General features: G+C 35.7%; 1 protein-coding gene across 1 annotated transcript in view; it reads left to right on the top strand.

Moving 5' to 3' along the window:
• Cnbd1 (cyclic nucleotide binding domain containing 1) overlaps positions 1 to 19657 on the top strand; it is a 367762-nt gene that overhangs the window by 332574 nt on the left and 15531 nt on the right. The window contains exon 12 of the mRNA XM_059253897.1: positions 18422 to 18481. Within this exon, the coding sequence (XP_059109880.1) occupies positions 18422 to 18481 (60 nt within the window). The remainder of the gene's footprint in view (positions 1 to 18421; positions 18482 to 19657) is intronic.

Here is a 19657-nt window from a genome sequence, read left to right as displayed (position 1 = left end):
TTGTTCTGTTTCTCTGATCTTTCAGTTTTCACCCCAATATCTGGTTCCGGGTTTTTTCTTTAATAAGTCCTTTTAAGATTCATGTTACAAAGATTATTAATGTTGGCCAGTCATGGTGGCTCACATCTTCAATCCCAGTACTAGAGAGGCAGAAACAGGAGGATCTCTGTGAATTTGAAGGTGGACTGCTCTACATAGTGAACTACAAGACAACCATTACTAAATAGAGACACCCTGACTGCAGAAGAGAGAGAGAACTAAAAGATTATTAATGTTGCAGTCATTTTTTTCAAGCTGCAAAATTGGAGACAAACTTGATCATAAGTTATCATGTCTGATATAATAGTAAAATTTATCCCAGTTGGGGAACATTCTGGACTTTCACCCTCATGTTTTAATGAATACTCCTAGATTTAGAAATTTTAAAATATTCATCTTCTATGATTCATTGCAGGTAGCAAAATTAAGTAGTCCACTTTAGTCAGAGTACTGGTTGTGCTCTCTGTAGAGGGCATGGTTTTCGAAAAAAGAAACAGTATCTCAGGAAGGAAAACTTGGACTTTTTCATTCTTGTAGCCTTGATAATAGCTAAGATGACATTGGAACCATGTCCTTCCCCTTCCATCACTCTCACAAATGTGTTGTGGTAAGATAACAAGGGTCTCATTCACTAACTCCATCAGATAGTTGGAAAACCCATCCATAGAGTTTTTATGTCATCAGTCTAATCAACCTTTGGTCTCTTTAAACCACTGGAACAGAGATATTATGCATTCCAACTCAAATCAAAGTCATGAGGAATGGTTGGTACTAAAAGTAGAGATTGTAGAGAACACATAAAGGAAATCTGCCTAAGAGGTACAGCATTGTTTAGTGTGCACATAGGAAGGTTTTGGGACTACTTCCTAGTTAAGCCTCAAGGTAAACTTATGCTCAATGAGGGAGTTCAGATGTACCCTATAAACATCCATGTGACACAAACTTTTGATACTTTAGAGGCATATCAATAGACACAGTTCCGACCAGTGTCTTCCTGCAATTGTCCAAAGCCTGTCATCTATTGCGCTATTTTATTTTATTTCTGTTCTTGACCTGACAGCTCTTTGAAAGACTCGGCACAAGGCAAGGGACATCTGTTCAGAGGAGCTTTTCGTAATTGATATGTTAATTAAAAATGACTTCTGGCTCTTAGAATTTTGTTTATTTTTCATAATACATCTGCCCTGTGGCATTTCACAATGGGTGTTGTCATATAAATATAAAATATAAATAAACAAGGCAAAAGATTCATTATTGCTTCTGGACTTAAAGTAGGTTGTAATGTATGACTAAGAAACTTTTTTTTCACCTTATTCTGGCCAGAATTTTCTGGGACTTCCTCCAGGATAAAGATCAACTCAGTGGGATTCATACATCTGTCACATCTGGACAATCTCAGAGGAGCCTAGTCAGTGTACCCACAGGCCATGTAAAGGTTTTAGATTTCATAAAGTTTAACAGCCTGCTTATATTTACAACCAAAATACTAGCTTATTACCCTCCTCTTTACCTTCTAATGCAAAATTCTATACATTATATTGTTTTTACTTGTGTTAACATAAACAACAATATAACTAGGACAAACTTATGCCAAGTTAAAATTGTTCAGCAGCCCTGGAGAATACAGGCTAAAGGAGATCCCTGGCTCTTCCATTAGAGTCACGGCTTTAAACAGAGATGATATCGAGCTCTGGAGAGGAGACAGCACTGGCAGCAGTTTACTGTAGTTACAGAAGAACACAGACCTCAAGCCACCCCAGTAACACCTTAAAATACTGGGAAGACTGTTTCTATTTCCTTTTTGTTTTAAAGCTAGTGTCTGGTTTGGAAAATGTTGAGATTTTGTTTGCTTAAATTGCTTTGTAATAGACAATAAGCTTCTAAAAGAATGGGATGATTGTGTTTTATAGATGTAGACATAGATACTGATATAAGTGCCATTCATTATAGGAATATATTGTATATTTTAAGATTAGACATGGTGATTGATATAAAAACACAGACAAATCTCTACTAGAATTTATTTGGTCACACATATTTTTGAGTAATAATGGACACTAAACTGAAAAGTAATACAATTTAAGACTACCAGAAGGATGGCTTTCACATAAAATTTGTTTAAATTCTATTCATCAATAAAAATAAAGATGAATTTCATGATTCATTTAATTGTTATAGCAAAATTACTTTTATTTGCAAAAATAGCTCATGACATTAAAACAAATTATGATATTTATAATTATACTAAATTTAAAAAAATATGATGGAAGGAAATGTATAAATGATTGTAGTTAAGGAAACATGATGTTTTCATAAACACTATATTAAAATATCCAAAGTACCAACTTAATGGGTCTAAATATTTAATTTTCAGACTTGAATGAGCTTTTATAAATTCCAAGAGAAAGGTTTGTCTTAACTTCTGGGAATGAGGTAATAAAAATAAAAATAAAATTTAATTTGTTTGGTAGGTTTAGCAATAGATTTTATGATAAAATTGCATGATATCTTGATGAAATGGGACATTAAATTTTGAGTCTCCCTAAAATATGACAATTTCCTTGATTCATCAGCAAACTGCAGATAATAATATGGGTGTTTCAGATTTCTTACTTTATATAAAGCTCATGCAGTGAATGCAATGGAAACCAGAATCAGTATTTCCACGTGAATGAGGAAGCAGACCCAGAAGCTACAAGTGCTAATTCAAAGCTATGTTTGTCTGCCACCCCTATGCTTTCACTTCTGCCACACAACAGAGATGATCTACGTAAATAAGGTCTGATTAGGACACCTCATACACATCTCGGTTTTTCAGCATCTGAATTTTGCTTACAAATTCACATTTCCTAATATGGCCTGCAAATAGAAAGGTACCTACCATTTATTCTGCCTCTTCCCTGCATACTTAAAAACCTTTTGTCTACTGGATTTCTTGTAGTTGCCACTTACCCTGGTTGTGTCTTTGCATTTACTCATGCTACATGCTCTTCCTTGAACACCTTTTTTACTTTTGAACTTGTGGCATGTACTAATTCTTCATGGTAAACTCAAGTGATTTACAACAACCTGAGTTTTCTGACACTTAAGTCAAGGATCACTATCTGCATTTCCTTCTGCTTGTTCTGACACACATTTGTTGAGATGTTTTGTTTGTCTGCCTCTATCCCAGCTGGATTACAATCTTACTGAGAGCAAAATGCGATGTGGTTAGTTCCATTATCTTTTCATATGATACGTTAAAAAGAATCTAGAAGTACCCATTAAGGAACAAGATTAGCAACCTCTATTTTAGATGAAAGAGGACTTCACCTAGTAGAACCTAAGATAGCTAATACAGATACAAATATATATATATATATGTATATATATATATATTGTATATTTATTGATTTATGTTAAAGGTTAGAGTTGAAGAGACTTAACTAGTTAGTGATACATGCTACAGTCCCTGTGATCTTCTCAATGTTCATTGCCTGCTACTTATACAATATTAGTGACAGATATCTTCACATTCCCCAAACCCATCATCTTATTTCATAAATACTGGTGAATTTCAACATTGAGAGATTCGCTTTAAAGCCTTTTCCAATGCTTAGATCACTGTCCCCTCATCGAACTCACCTGCTATGATGGCTGAGCTTTTGCATGGAATGTAACAGCCTTCATCAAGTCCTTATGATTACCTACTACTTCAGCTAAGGTGCAATTTACTTAAATGCAGAAACAATATCTTCCTCATTGTCTTGCAGATTTTATTTCAGGCATTAAAATGATGTGAATATTAGAGTCAATCTGGTCTCACTGCCTTAAATTTTAGAATGGCTTGTATAATAAGATTTTTGTTGATGTTTTATGGGTAATTGTCAAAGTAAAATAAATTCTTATAGACAAAATATCTACATTTAACTAGTGCATTTATATGTTCTGTATTTAAAGTATAAATGTAGATATTGTCATAATCTGATGACATGCATTGCCATAAGAATTAGCTTTAATTTGTTTGGTTTCCTGTCTTAAAATTTTAAAATCACATTATTCTTTACTCAAATCCTTTTGCTGCCCATATAGAAACTTGTCTGACAGAATATCTTTTCAAAAGTATGTTTTTGTGGATTTCCCTAGCATTGGGTTTCTCACCAACCACTTAATGGTTTCCTTCACAAAGATATCTTTTTCATTGCTCTCCCTCTCCATCCCTCACTCCACTCAGCCATCTCAGTCCCTCCTGTTCCCATCTCCCATCCCTTCCTTTCTCCCCACCGCTTCCTAGTTTACCTTGTAGATCTTAACTATTTTCCCTTCCTGGGGTGCTCCATTTGTATCCCTCTTAGGGTTCTCCTTTTTACCTAACTTCTCTGGAGTTGTGGGTTGTAGCCTGGTTATCTTTCCCTTTTCGTGTAATATCCATTTAAGAGTGAGTACATACCATGTTTTTTTTTTTCTGGGTCTGGGTTGTATCACTCATAATGATATTTTCTAGTTCCATTCATTTGCCAACAAATTTCATGATTCCTTTTTTTAAAATGCTAATACTCCATTGTGTAAATATACCACATTTTCCTTACCTGTTCTTTGGTGGAGGGACATCTAGGTGGTTTACAGGTTCTGGCTATTATGAATAATGCTGCTATGAACATGATTGAGCAAGTGACCTTTTGATTTGATTGAGCATCTTTTGGGTATATGTCCAATAGTGGTATTGTTGGGTCTTGAGGTAGGTTGATTCCCAATTCTCTGATAAACCACCATACTGATTTCCAAAGTAGCTGTACAAATTTGCACACCTACCAGCAGTGGAGGAGTGTTCCCCTTGCTCCATACCCTCTCCAACATAAGCTGTCATCAGTAGTTTTGATCTTAGTCATTTATCCTCCCAAATCCACAAAGTTGACACTAGTTAAGAATCCTAGCAATAATGGAGAGGATGCCTGAACTTACCTTCCCCTATAATCAGATAAGTGACTACCCTAATTGTCATCATAGCACCTACATCCAATAACTGATGAAGCAGATACAACCAAACACTGGGCTGAACTCCTAGACTTTAGTTGAGGAGAGGGAGGAAGGATCATAGGAGCAGGTGAGGTCAAAATCATACTGGGAAGCCCCTTACAGTGGAACTAGAACTTAACCCGGGTGCATGAAGTGGCTTTTTGAAACACATTCCCTAGGGTGGGAACCTTGCTCAGCCTTGACATAGTGGGGAGGGGCTTGGTCCTGCCTCAACTTTGTATGCCAGACTTTGTTGACTCCCCAAGGGAGGCCTTAAGCTCTCTGTGGAGTAGATGTGGGTAGAATGGGAGAACATGGGGAGGTGGGAGAAAGGGAGGGAGGGGGAACTAGGATTGGTATGTAAAATGAAAAAACTTTTTTAAAATAAAAATTTTAAAAAGTATGTTTTTGTTATCAAACTTACAACTTGCACATTGAGCTTGTCAATGTCTGACAGTGGATACATGGAAATTGGGAGCTAACCCAGAGGGAATGAGACAATGTGTATTTTAATTTTATTCTACTTACTTTTGTTTTTGAAACCCTTAAAATTGGATGCATTTTTGTTGCTAATTATGACAATATTCATGATAAGCTAGATCAATGAGCATTTGGATATTTTATTGCAATGAGGTTTCAAAATAGTTTGGAGTTTATTAAAATCATTTGTTTTAGGATAAATAAAACACTTATGTAGAAATATAATTACTTATTTCCAAAATATTGATTCAAATGTTTCAAGGATGAGTGAAGCTGAAGATCATGAAATGAAACTAAAGTATTTCTTGTCTGTTAATATTTTCCTCACAATATAAAATAAAACAATTTTATACTGAAAATATCCATGTAGAGAAATCACAATAACCATGTATTAATAAAGACATCTTGGAAATTAATTCAATATTATAGCAATGTCTGCAATCTGTTTCTATAGTCATATCAATAACTTCCTTTCTAGTTCAAAATACTGTTTCTAATGGTTAACATTTATTTTTAGCTTAAAAGTTATTTTTCCTCCTTTCTTCTCTGTTTCTTTGCTTACTCAAAACAAGACTTTTATTCTTAGATTTATAAAAACTATTCTTATTTTTTAATGTTTTCATGTTCCATGTTTTGTTTTCAACTCATATTTGAGTTCTAGTTTGTTCAACTAGATACACATGGCTTCATTGCTCTTTGGAAAAGAAATAGTCTCAACCTATCCTTCCTTTCTTTCTTCTTCCTCCCCCTCTCTCTTTCTTTCTTTCTTTTGTCTGTTCTTTATTTCTTTCTATATATTTTGTCTACACAGTTTCTTCTCATTTCTTCTTGTCATAATTTCATAAAAAATTATTTCCAAATGTGAGTCTTTTGCAGATGAGGCTTTGCTTTAGGTCTTTGCTTCTCTTTTTTATGTTAATTAACTCTTTCAGAATCTTAGGAACAGTTCTTCGGTGTCAATTTTATACATATTCATTCAGCAATTGTTAAATTCCTACTGTGTTTCAGTCAGTTCTGTAGCTAGAGTTTTTTTGCCTGGCCCACAGTCAGGACAAATCTCTGTCTACCACCAGTCCCACAGCCTCTCAGACCCAACAAAGTAAACACAGAGACTTATATTGCTTACAAATTGTATGGCCGTGCCAGGCTTCTTGCTAACTGTTCTTATATCTTAAATTAATTCATTTCTATAAATCTATACCTTGCCATGTGGCTCATGGCTTACCGCCATCTTCACATGCTGCTTGTCATGGCGGTGGCTGGCAGTGTCTCACCCTCCTTCTTCCTGCTCCCTCAATTCTCCTCTCTTAGTCCCGCCTATACTTTCTGCCTGGCCACTGGCCAATAAGTGTTTATTTATACAGGGCGATATCCACAGCACTTCCCATTTTCTTCTTTTTCAAAGAAGGTTTTAACTTTAACATAGTAAAATTACATATAACAAAACAATTATTGAGCAAGAATTACAGTTACAATATTAAAGAAGATATCCTATCTATCTTGTATTTTTGAGTTTAAGGTTTTATATCTAACTTATCTTTTATCATAACTAAGGAAAATTGTAAGTATCTAGTCTTTAACCACATCAAAGACCTCAGAAGGATATAATACTTCCTGAGAAATGGAAGAAGGATGAAAGCAACTTTTGGGAGTCTTGCAGGGTAGACAGAGACAGCTGACAGCCTGGACAGTCATCCAAAGTTCTCTTGTAAAGTTGGGGCATCTGTCCTCAGCCCACAGGCCTAGAGTCTCTCAGTCTTTTTTTTTTTTGTATCTTGTAGAATGTCTGGCAGTTGCCTTTGTAAAGCAGGAACCTGAAGGACCATTTTGTCAAGCAAAGTTCAGTGGTTACCTTTCTATGGGTCCTGTATGTCCAGTTGATCAAGCAGTCCAGGCAAGAACAGTTTCTTGTCCAAATGGCTATTTTTGTCAAGGTGAAGATAAACTACATATGGAGTGTCTTTAATGCCCATCCTTCTCTCTGAAGTAAATCGGTGCTGTCAGGAGCAGACATGTCTTACTCTCCAGAAAGTCTAAATTTTTAAAATATTTTAAATGCCATATTCTGTAGGTCTTTGAAGTATTTGAAGATTACCTATCTATCTGAAATATATCTATGTATACCTAGAAGACTTAACTAACATGGCTACAAATATGATTATCATAGATGACTAATTATTAATCTATTTTTAATTATCCATTACAATTTTAAATGAGTTACATAAACATAATATCTCAAACAAGAGTAGAAATATACACACAGTATAACAAAATCAACTTTAAGTTTGTATCAATAAACTAAAAATTATACCAATGTAAAACATTTTAAACATAAACTAAAATCTATACCAATGTAAAACATTTTAAACAAGTTGTTGTTCTTTAAAAGTAGGTTCATTAATCTACTCTTTTATCCTATCATCTCTATATCTTATATATCTATATCATATCCCCCCTTTTTTTTAGAAAGAGATTGTATTTATAATCAACCTGTTTTAAATAAAAATATTGGTTTTTCTCTGTCCCACACCAGAGGGCTCTTTTGATTTGGGACACAAGAATCTCTTAACCTTTTTATTTTAGCAGTATGTCAGGGTTTAGAGAGGGAGTGAGCTGATTTTATCTCTAAAACCAGCTTGGTATACTTGGGAATTTGGGTGTAGTTTTTCTTACTGCTTCCTGCTGGAAGGGGGTGCTGTATCTTATGGGGACACAAAGAAAATTTTAGGATTATGGAGTAGTCCGTAAGGGTGTATCATCTGAGCCAGTTGCCTTGAAATGGTTCTGGATGTTGGATCATCTGGGCCATGGTGTCATCGGAGACCTTTCAGGTGGTCTTGGCTGGTCAAACCTGATGTATCTTAGTCTGGAACAAAGCCATAGCCTCTGGCTTTCTGTGGAAACAAAAGCAGAGCCTCTTTTTCAACGTAACATATCCTTATATCTAAATTTTGAAGTTAAGGTACCCTTAAAGTGTACATTTTGGCGTAACTCAATAAGTTTTACAATCAAATTTTTTTTTTTACGAATATCAAAGACAACATAATCCAGATTTTTTGTGTGATAGCCATTTTTACGTGGCTCATTTTTTATACTAATTTTATTGTCTCTTTAAAGACTTTATTTATTTATTTATTTATTTATTTATTTATTTATTTATTTATTTATTTTGGTTTTTTGAGACAGGGTTTCTCTGTGTAGCTTTGCGCCTCTCCTGGAACTCACTTGGTAGCCCAGGCTGGCCTCGAACTCACAGAGATCTGCCTGCCTCTGCCTCCCAAGTGCTGGGATTAAAAGGGTGCGCCACCACTGCCCGGCAAGACTTTATTTTTTATATGTAAAAAAAACTATGTATTTATTTGTATAACTGTATATATCATCTTTTTTGTCTCTTTCAAGCCTATGTATATTTTACACACATTGCAAACTATTACATCTGAATCTGTTTTATTGTGAATCTATTGCTTTAAACTGCAGCATTTGTAAGACTGAAATGGTGCTATGGCTGCTGGCTCTGCCCACCTCAGCTTTCCAATATGGTGGTTGTACGTTTACCACGGGCTCTGGGAGCCATCTAGGGTCTACACTTTTATCAAAGCAGCGTGTAGCTCAGAAACTTCTTTTTGTTTTGTGCTAGCAAAGGCTAAATCCACCATGCAGTTTAATGTGCCATTTGTAGAGGCCTCATTCCTGCCATATGGCAGGTCGAGCACGCACACCAGGAACCCGCCATAGTAGCTCAAACACATAGGCTGTCACTAACTTGAGAGAGACAACTAGGAACTGTTTTTAGCTCCGTTTTAGAATCTTTTTACTCAGGTTTTAGGTGGAAACTCGTACCTCACGTTGGGCGCCATTTGTAGCTAGAGTTTTTGCCTGGCCCACAGTCAGGACAAATCTCTGTCTACCACCAGTCCCACAGCCGCTCAGACCCAACAAAGTAAACATAGAGACTTATATTGCATACAAACTGTATGGCCATGCCAGGCTTCTTGCTAACTGTTCTTATATCTTAAATTAATTCATTTCTATAAATCTATACTGCTGTGGGATGGTCTGTATGTCAAGTGTGTTGCTGATTGGTCAGTAAATAAATCACTGATTGGCCATTGGCTAGGCAGGAAGTATAGGCGGGACAAGGAAAAGAATTCTGGGAAGTGGAAGGCTGAGGGAGAGACATCTATCCGCCATCAGGACAAGGAAGATGTAAGGTACCAGTAAGCCATGAGCCATGTGGCAAAGTAAAGATTAATAGAAATGGGCTAAATATAAGAGTAAGAGCTAGACAATAACAGGCCTGAGCTAATGGCCAAGCAGTTTAAATAATGTAAGAGTCTGTGTGTTTATTTTATAAGTGGGCTCTGGGACTGGTGGGACTTGGTGGCGGGAGCTGGAGAGAAATTCTCCAGCAACAAATGGCGTCCAACGTGGTGGCAAGAGTTTCCACCTAAAAACTTAGAAAAAAGATTCTAAAACGGACCTAAAAACAGCTTCCTAATTGTCTCTCTCAAATAAGCGGCAGCTGCTGGTTTGAGCTACTGGCGGGTTCCTAGTGTGCGCTATCGACCTGCAGTATGGTGGGAATGAGGCCTCTGCAAGTAGCACATTAAACTGTGTGGTGAATTTAGCCTTTGCTAGTACAAAACAAAAAAAGAGGTTTCTGGGCTACACGCTACTTTGGTAAAAGTGTAGACCCACTATTTCTGAGAGTTAAGGCTCCCAGAGCTGGCAGAAAGCGGACCGCCGCCATGTTGGGAAGCTGAAGTGGGCGGAGCCAGCAGCCACTGCACCGTTTCAGGCTTAGAAGGCTGCAGTTTAAAAGGAATAGGCTCAAGCTAATATAAAAAAATAAGCCACGTAAAGATGACTACCACACAGAGAATCTGGATTACGTTCTCTTTGATATTTGTAACTGCAGAAAAACATTTGATTGTAAAAGCTGTTGAGTTATGCCAAAATGTATATTTTAAAGGTACCTTGACTTCAAAATTTGGATATAAGGATATGTTGCTTTGGAAAAGAGTCTCTGCTCTTGTTTCCACAGAAAGCCAGAGACTATAGATTTGTTCCAGATTAAGATACATCACGTTTGACTAGCCAAGACCCCCTGAAAGGTCTCCAATGACACCATGGCCCAGATGATTCAACATCCAGAATGGTTTCAAGTCAACTGGCTCAGATATACAGCCTCACAGACTACTCCATGATCCTAAAATTTTCTTTCTGTCTCCAGAAGATACAGCGCCCCCCTCCAGCAGGAAGTAGTAAGAGAAGCTACGCCCAAATTCCCAAATATACCAAGCTGGCTTTAGAGATGGAATTGGCTCACTCCCCCTCTAAACCCAGACATATTGCTCAAAAAAAAAAAATGGTTAAGAGATTCTTGTGTCCCAAATCAGAAGAGCCCTCTGGTGTGGGACAGAGAAAAAACAATATTTTTATTTAAATCAGGTTGATTATAAATACAATCTCTTTCTAAAACAAAAAGGGGGATAGTTTAGATATGATAGGATGAAAGGGTAGATTAATGAACCTACTTTGAAAGAGTAACAACTTGTTTAAAATGTTTTACATTGCTATAGATTTTAGTTTATTGATACAAATTTAAACTTAATTTTGTTATACTGTATATATATTTCTATTCTTGTTTGAGGTATTATGTTTATGTAACTCATTTAAAATTGTAATGGATAATTAAAAAATAGATTAATAGTTAGTCATCTATGATAATATTTGTAGCCATGTTAGTTAAGTCTTCTAGGTATACATAGATATATTTCAGATAGATAGATAGTCTTCAAACACTTCAAAGACCTACAGAATATGGCATTTAAAATGTTTTAAAAATTTAGACTTTCTGGACAGTAAGACATGTCTGCTCCTGACAGCACCGATTTACTTCAGAGAGGAGGATGGGCATCGAAGACACTCCATACGGAGTTTATCTTCACCTTGACAAAAATAGCCATTTGGGCAAGAAACTGTTCTTGCCTGGACTGCCTGATCAACTGGACATGCAGGACCCATACAAAGGTGACCACTGAACTTTGCTTGACAAAATGGTCCTTCAGGTTCCTGCTTTGCAGAGAAAACTGCCAGACATTCTACAGGACACAGAGAAAAGTGAATAAGAGACTCTAGGCCTGCGGGCTGAAGACAGATGCCCCAACTTTACAAGAGAACTTTGAATGACTGTCGAGGCTGCCAGCTGTCTCTGTCTACCCTACAAGACTCCTAAAAGTTGCTTATATCCTTCTCCATTTCTCAGGTAGTAGTATATCCTTCTGAGGTCTTTGATGTGGTTAAAGACTAGATACTTACAATTTTCCTTAGTGATAATAAAAGATAAGTTAGATATAAAACCTTAAACTTACAAATATAAGATAGATAGGATCTCTTCTTTAATATTGTAACTGTAATTCTTGCTTGATAATTGTTTTGTTATATGTAATTTTACTATGTTAAAGTTAAAACCTTCCTTTTTAAGAAAAGAAAAGGGGAAGTGCTGTGGGATGGTCTGTATGTCAAGTGTGTTGCTGATTGGTCAGTAAATAAATCACTGATTGGCCATTGGCTAGGCAGGAAGTATAGGCGGGACAAGGAAAAGAATTCTGGGAAGTGGAAGGCTGAGGGAGAGACATCGATCCGCCATCAGGACAAGGAAGATGTAAGGTACCAGTAAGCCATGAGCCATGTGGCAAAGAAAAGATTAATAGAAATGGGCTAAATATAAGAGTAAGAGCTAGACAATAACAGGCCTGAGCTAATGGCCAAGCAGTTTAAATAATGTAAGAGTCTGTGTGTTTATTTTATAAGTGGGCTCTGGGACTGGTGGGACTTGGTGGCGGGAGCTGGAGAGAAATTCTCCAGCAACACTATACCTTGCCACGTGGCTCGTGGCTTACTGGCATCTTCACATGCTGCTTGTCATGGCGGTAGCTGGCAGTGTCTCACCCTCCTTCTTCCTGTTCCCTCAATTCTCCTCTCTGTTAGTCCCTGCCTGGCCACTGGCCAATCAATGTTTATTTATACAGGGCGATATCCACAGCACAGTTCTCTGAATAGCAGCATATAAAACAGAGTCTGTGCCTTTAGTTAAAAAAGGGACACTAGCAACAAAACAAAAATAAGTTTTTTTCATCATAGTTAGCATTGTGGGAATAAATCCAATAGACTTAGAGAAAGAATGCTTGATTGGGAAATGTGCACTATAATGCATAGACAATGGAGCCTAGTATAACCCCTGACATTTGAATAAAGACTTAAGGGAACTGACAAAGTAATTTAGAGGAGAATGTTCTGGGTATAACTTATAGCCAAAGGCTCACATTCCAGTAAGGAGAACATGGTAAGCAATTTTAGGACTAGAAATAAAGCTAAAGTAGTCAGAGCTTATTATCAAGGACCAATTGGAAGGAGGTGAATTCAGAAAGTTGTTGGTAGGAAACCACACCAATCACTATAAAGGCTCTAATTTCTGTGGCCTCCTGCTGTACATATGAAATGAATCTTGAAAAGCTCTAAATCAGTTTTTTACTTTTCTAATGTCCTTATATTTTTAATTTTGCTTTATTTTCATTTTCAAATACTTTGAATACATTGAAATAAAATGTAATTCAATCTCATAGCCTACCAAGGTAGAACAATAGCAATAGCTCTGTTAGCATGAAGGAGCGGCATAGGGTTGGTGAGAGAGAAAGGGAACAACAAAGAAGGGATAAGAAAAGAAAAAGGACAAAAGGACTATAAAAGCAGGGAAACTGAGGATTAAGCTTTCTACAAATACATTCATTTATTTATTTAATATGTATACATATATGTATAAGATGTATTCGGTGTTTAATTGAAAATGTAGGGGAAATGAAAAACAATTAGATTTTACCCCAGATATGTTCCTACCAGAACAGATTGACATGTTTTTTTACATAAAAAAAAATCTTTCCAAGTTTTGAGAAGGTGTAATGTTTGGAAAATAAATTTTCCTCATGTTTTGAGAGGAAAAGTCCATTATTTTATCACTCTATTGTCAAACAATGATTTCATTGGTCTCCTGGGTACTTCTCAACTTTTGAGTAGCGATTGAAGAGCTTTTCCTAGGATATATAGCATCTGTAATATTCTTTATTTTTAAAACATAGCCAATTCTATACTGGATACAACCATAAGAAATGATGAAATTCGTTGCTCTAAAATTCAAATGGAAATGAACAAGATTTATAAAAGGAAAAGAAAGCCTTGGGAAGGAAGGCTAGGACTTTCCTTGATTTCAAGAATTATTATAAAGCTTAAATGAGTACCAAAATATAATGCTAGCATATATTAGGCGAGTAGACCACTGGACCACATTGGAGTTCCACAGTAAACTTGCCTCTATAGTAAACTAAATCTGTGAACTCACATATGTAGAACTCAGTAAAGTCTGTGTGATGTTGCAGGCAATTAAATGAGAAAATAACAGTCTTGATCAAATATTTCTGTGAAAATAATAAACTTCCAACTCTATGTTTGCTATACAAAAAAATAGCAATGCAAATCAAGTACACATAAATAATAGTGGTGGTTAGTTTTTACCCTCTAGAAGGGAGAGGGAGTCACAATGAAGAACTATTTTGATTAGATTGGTGTTTTGCTACTCAGGGATTGTATTAGTTGGGTTAGTTGATGTGGAAAGATCATTCTGTGTGTTGGCCACATCATTTCACAGCCTGGGCCCTGGATTGAGTGAGAAGAAGTAAACTAGCTGACAGTAGTATGCATGTGTTCATCCATTGCTGTCTGCTCTTGATGAAGATGTAATGTGACGAGCTGCTTCAATGTTCTGGCACCTTAAATTCCCTGAAATATGGTCTGTGTACACAAAGAGACTTCTTTGGAGAAAACTAATTTTCCTTTGCCAGTTATCAATTGGAGGTAGCTTCTAGGTTAGGGATGGAAGCTTGTGTCTACTTCCCATCTCAGCACTGGAACTCTGTCTGGCTTAGACCCATGCAGGCCATGCATATACTGCCACAATCCTGTGAGTTCATATCTATGTCTGTCTTGTTGTTTCCAGAAGACCTTGTTTCTTTTGTGTCACTCATCTGGGAGGAGGAAAAATAGTAAAACAGAATGTATTTTATGAAAAAAAATCTATTTTCAAAAACATTTTCTGCAATGATGAGCTAATCTGGAATTATGAGCCAAATAACCGCCTCTTCCCTTTAGTTGTGTCTGTCATGTGTGTTTGTGCATCTCTATTGTTTCATTTTTAGGATTTATAATACGATAAACATAAAGCATTTTATGTGTGTGTTTTTATTTGCTTGTTCATTTTAGAGAAGTTTGTATCTGAGTATTGTTTTTAAATTATTTCTCCTTCCCCACCATCCCTCAGTTTCTCCCATGTCCCCCGAATCCCCTTCATCTCAAATTCATGGTTTCTTTTTTTAAATTATTACACATGTACATACCTGCAGAATAAAAATATACATAAAATCAGATAAATAAAAATCCCAAAAGAATTTATTTCAAAGGTGCAGATAATTTTTAAAAATATAGTCCTTTGGTTATTTGGTTATTATTGGATTTTATGGGTGTTGTTGATTCTGTTGTTATAGTTGCTGTTACAATGCTCAGGATTGACCCAACGACTTTTGAATGCTAGGCAAGGATTTTCACGGAGCTAAACTCCAAGCCCTTATTTGTTAATTTCTGTAGAAATAATATGAAATATGAAAAACTAGGGATTTGAAATTTGAGTTTATCATTACTCCTATTTTCTTGGCAGAAAGTGCTTTTGGCATAGTGTAGGGATTACAATGTGGGAGGATAGCATTATCTAATACATGAATGAAATCCTACTCTGACCAAACCAGACACTGCTTAGTGGAGACCCTGGGTGTGCAGCCAATCTTTCTCACACAGGCCAGAGCATCTAGGATTACCAGTGCTGCATATGTTCAGTGTGTCACCTTGGACATCTGCTCATATTGAACATCTGTTTTTTGTTTTCACTGGCCTGCCAAAAAGAGAATGGGGTCATTAGTTATTCTACGATGTGAAGTTATGCAGAACACAACCCATGTATGAGAAATAATGTCAGGAAAACCATATCCACTGTCATTAATTCAAAGTTTGATTCATGCTGAGAGTCATTACAGGCATCATTTCAGAAGAGGCTGCCAAACCATCACATCCTCATATAAAAACCAAGTTTTTAAATATTTCTACACAGCATTTTTTACCCAAAAAATCTGTGACTTTGTTATTTTCTGAACAGCAAATTAAAACATGTAGTGAGTAAAATAATGTACTTATGTGTATCTTAATTAATGTTTAAATTGTATTTGGTGTTATTTATGTTCATCATACTTATTAAATGAACTTACCTTATATTAATATATTTATTTTTTATTAGCAATCACAAGTTACTAGCTGGTTATTTTGGACAATTGAAAACATACTATGCACAAGGCTGTGTTACAGAGGATAAAAAGGTGCAATATATTTTATACATTTTATGTCCTTATGTATGACAATATTTGAAATCAAATTTTCTATCATTTGAGTTACATTATTTGCCCATTGACCCAAAGATGTGTCACAGGCTGTGTTATGAAGAGTAGAACACAATGAAATGAACATTTCCTGTTTATGAAATCTGCTTTTATGTTAACATTCAATCAAATCTTTCTAAAATATAACAGGTACAATTAATATAAAGCATAAAATTCTGACACTCATTTGATAACTTAAAGCTCTGTTTTAGAATATGAACAAGATAGTTCTTTTAAAATATTATATGAAATTATGCAAACATTAAATCATCATATATAGATAGCCATATTTCCTTATTATGTTCAAAAATTTAGTTTTATGGGCATTATTAGTCAAGAGAAAAACTAACAGAAGAAATGGAACAATATTAATGTTATATAGCAATATAGAAATCATGGTAGTTTAACTTCTATTTAAAGGAATAGCAGGTTTTATTTCTACTTGCCTTATAATTTATTAGGTGGTCATACTGTTAAAGGTCAACTGTGCTTACAGAGACTTCAGGGTTTGTTTTGTAGATTTATTGTTTATGACTAAGCACCACACTGTCACTTTTTCTTTCGATTTTGATCAGTTGTGGTTTTCTGTAATTGTCTCTGTCTGTTGCAAGATGGATCTTCTATGAGAGATGAGATCTAATCTCATCTGTGGGTATAGGTATAAATATTTAGAATATAGTTAGGAATTATATAGTTTCAGTCAAGTGGCAGTGTTAGGATCTCCTCCAAGATCCATGACCTCACTAGCCCCAGGTGGTTGGATAGGTTTCCAATACCAGGCATGATTTCCCTCTTCTTGAGCAGGGCATAAATCTAATTAGTGAGCCATTGGTTACCAGCAGGTATGTGTGCCACTGCTACATCCTGAGGAATATCCCACCATGTTGGTTGTTATTGTAGTTCATGGGCATCATGTCTGGGTAGAACTATTGGTTACTATTTACAACACAATTCCTGTATCTGTGTCTCAGAGATCTTAACTTAAGCTCAGGGGTTATAGCAGAAAGGGGTCAGAAAGATTGTAAGAGCCAAGAACTAGGAAGTTTGCTGTGAGTATTCAACCCCTAGAAATGTTAAAGAAGCTATAGCCACACAGTCTCATCAATATTGCTGCCTAAACAAGACTTGAAGAAAAAATGTAACCAATAGACATGCTCTTATGGATGGGGGAAAGACCATGGAGCCTCAACCCTAGACAAAGAACTACAGGCAACTAATTAATGCTGAGAGCAGAGAAATAGTATTCCCCAGGGAAGACCTCACCAATTGGTTGTCCAACATCAGTGTGTGTGTGTGTGTGTGTGTGTGTGTGTGTGTGTGTGTGTGTGTGTGCTTTGTGTTTATTCTGCTGCACATGGTTATGTGTGGTCAAAGTTTTCTTTAATTGTAAGTTTATTGGTTGTACACTGTGTATACTAATAAGTCACCAGCCCTGATCATGAACTGAGGAGACTGTATTTATAAATTTAAGGATGTATATGAGTGTTATACAGCTCATAATTTTCCCATACTCCACTAAGTAACCTTATAGAATGCATCTACAAATAACCCTAGTTAGAGTCATTGGGTCACAGACATATACAACACACACACATACACATCTACACACACACTAACAAACACAAACATATATACACACATACACACACAAACACACATACATACATACACACAAATGCACATATATACACACACACAAACACACACACACAAACACAAACACAAGTAAGACATGATAGTAAGAGGAAAGGTACTTTGTGAAGAAGAAATGCATGAGCAAGTATGGGAGTGCTTAAAAGAAGACACTGAAAGTTCAATATGACGACAGTACATTCTATACATGTCTGAAATAGTCAAATATATAAAACAGGCTATGGATACATGTATTCTCATTTTGTATAAATGTAATAAAATCATTTGTATAATAATTATTTATGGTAAGTGTCAATAGATTATACTTCTAGAAAGTGTGTATCTTTTAAGGTCTAACTGTATTCTTTTTTTGTTTGTTTTTTGTTTTTTTTCGAGACAGGGTTTCTCTGAGTTATTTTGGTGCCTGTCCTGGATCTCACTCTGTAGACCAGGCTGGTCTCAAACTTGCAGAGATCTGCCTGTCTCTGCCTCCCAAGTGCTGGGATTAAAGGTGTGTGCCATCACTGCCCGACTTCTAATTTTATTCTTTGTGATGGAATAATATAAAAGATGGCTTATTTATTTTTATTTTATGCCTGGTTAGCTGCTTTGAGGTTTTTCCAGCTGTTCATGGTTATGTGTTTCAAGGTTTTCTTTAATTGTAAATTTATTGATTAGACACACAGTGTATACTAATCAAAACTATTACTCACTTACTTGAATATTATGTTTTCTTCTAGGAAGATGTAAAAAATGAATACATACAAAAGGTACAAGAAAAAGAATGGAAATATTTCAAGGTATGATATGATATGTACCAACAGAATGTGTAGTATAACCAATTGTTCTTTCTTGAAAGCAGTCTAATTTCAGCAACTTCAAGAAATATGTATATCAAAGAAGATAAACTCAATATAATGAAATATATGCAGAAATGTTTCTAAAGACAATGTAGTTCTTTATGCTCAAGGCAAAATAACTCTAACTAATTAACAGTGTTAAATGGGTCTTCCATTCTGTCATGTGCTAACCAGTTTAGATGTCCTTTCCTTTTCCTCTCCTTAAAGTGTATTAGCTGACTGTGCATTTTAGAGAAAACAATGTGGGCCAGAGAGATTAAGTCACCAGATACATTAGGCAATTCAGTTGTGATTTTGATTGTTCTCTTCCTTAATTTATGGGACACTATACCGTAGAAATAATAAGGCTAAAACTATTTCCATTTTCCATGTAAACATCACTATTTGTCAGGAAAAATATTTGTATTGCTATGGGATCAGCCTGAATTTTGAATCACTTGGAAAACTGCCCAAATCATTATCAGTTGTCACCTTTATCCTCATTGCTACCTTCACTATCACTTAATCCATAATTTCTTTGAGATGCACAGAGTAGAAAAAACATGTGCATGTCTTATTTCTATATATCCTTAATTTTTTATGTGTGGGGTGAGTGTTAAAAACATATTCTTACTGGGTTCTTGGTTAATTTGGAGAAAGGGTTTTAAAAATGGATCCATCCATAGCTCTGTGTCTGGAACTTCTGGGTAAGTAGCTGAGTGGCTACTTTAGACCCATATTTACTTTGCTTCTTTATGTTTTAGATATGTAGCCACTGGCCCACTGCTTAAGGAATTTGTCAAAAAAATCCAAATAGTTGTCTCTATTATACAGAAAACAGTGAACTGAAGAGTTGGAAAAGTGCCTTGTGAAAATCCCACCTATCAGGCCATCTGCAATGCTTCAGTCTTTGACACAACTGTGCTCGCTCTTGCCTCTAAGGTCCCAATTCTGCATCATTTTAAGATCATTCTTATGAACTTGCTTATATTCTCATCAATCAATGAGCTCTAGTTTAGCCCCCAAATGAGATCTGTATTTTTTCAAAGACATACTACTTTATTAAAATATGAAGGCTTAGTCTAGTCTTAAGAAATATATTTCCTTTTATGTTCTAGTTGTTATAAAATAAGATTT

This window comes from Peromyscus eremicus, chromosome 2 (genome assembly GCF_949786415.1).
Source record: "Peromyscus eremicus chromosome 2, PerEre_H2_v1, whole genome shotgun sequence".
NCBI classification, from domain to species: Eukaryota; Metazoa; Chordata; class Mammalia; order Rodentia; family Cricetidae; genus Peromyscus; species Peromyscus eremicus.
Note: the sequence above shows the minus strand (reverse complement) of the source record. Positions and strands in the feature narration are given on the sequence as shown.